General features: G+C 65.2%; 1 protein-coding gene across 1 annotated transcript in view; it reads left to right on the forward strand.

The window, feature by feature from the left end:
- GAA (glucosidase, alpha; acid) overlaps positions 1–425 on the forward strand; it is a 9,076-nt gene extending 8,651 nt beyond the window's left edge. The window contains exons 18-19 of the mRNA XM_010151127.1: positions 1–126; positions 363–425. The exon at positions 1–126 is cut by the window's left edge and continues 1 nt beyond it. Coding sequence (XP_010149429.1) covers positions 1–126; positions 363–425 — 189 coding nt within the window. The remainder of the gene's footprint in view (positions 127–362) is intronic.
- Positions 426–587: the final 162 nt, after the last annotated feature.

Consider the following 587-nt stretch of genomic DNA (forward strand, 5'->3'; position numbering starts at 1 on the left):
CTCCATGCCAGCACCGAGGCCACCGAGGTCACCATTGGCACCCTGAGCATCTTTGGGGTGCGGGAGCCACCCAGCAAGGTCCTCCTGAACGGCCAGGAGAAGCCCTTCTCCTACCTGGACAACCAGGTATGGCCCCAACTCGGGGTGCCCTGTCATGGGAGACCACGTCCTGGGGGTCTCCATTCCTCCTCCCCCAACCCTTGTCACAGGGTGGGTAGCTGAGGAGGTGGGTGAGGGCTCCGGTGTGGGTCTCCTGCCGTGCCAGGGCTCAGGGGGGCTGGAGCTCAGCCAAGCTGGGTAGGGGAAAGGATACTCCGCGTCCCCCCGGCTAAGGCTGTACCCCAAAATGTCTCCTCCTGCAGGTTCTCACCGTGAGCAACCTCGGCCTCAGCCTCAGCCAGGGCTTCTCCCTGCAGTGGCTGTGAGTGGGGGGCCGCAGGGTGCCCCCACCTTGCCGAGATCACCCATGTGGGAGACGCTCGAGGATCCGTCCCTTGAGGCCGGGATGGGATGCTGCCATGGAAGAGCTGCTGGAGACTGTCACCTGCTGCGGTGCGTCCCCTCCAGCATGGCGAGGGGTGGGATGA

Source organism: Eurypyga helias, unplaced genomic scaffold (genome assembly GCF_000690775.1).
Source record: "Eurypyga helias isolate BGI_N326 unplaced genomic scaffold, ASM69077v1 scaffold30404, whole genome shotgun sequence".
In the NCBI taxonomy this organism is placed as follows: Eukaryota; Metazoa; Chordata; class Aves; order Eurypygiformes; family Eurypygidae; genus Eurypyga; species Eurypyga helias.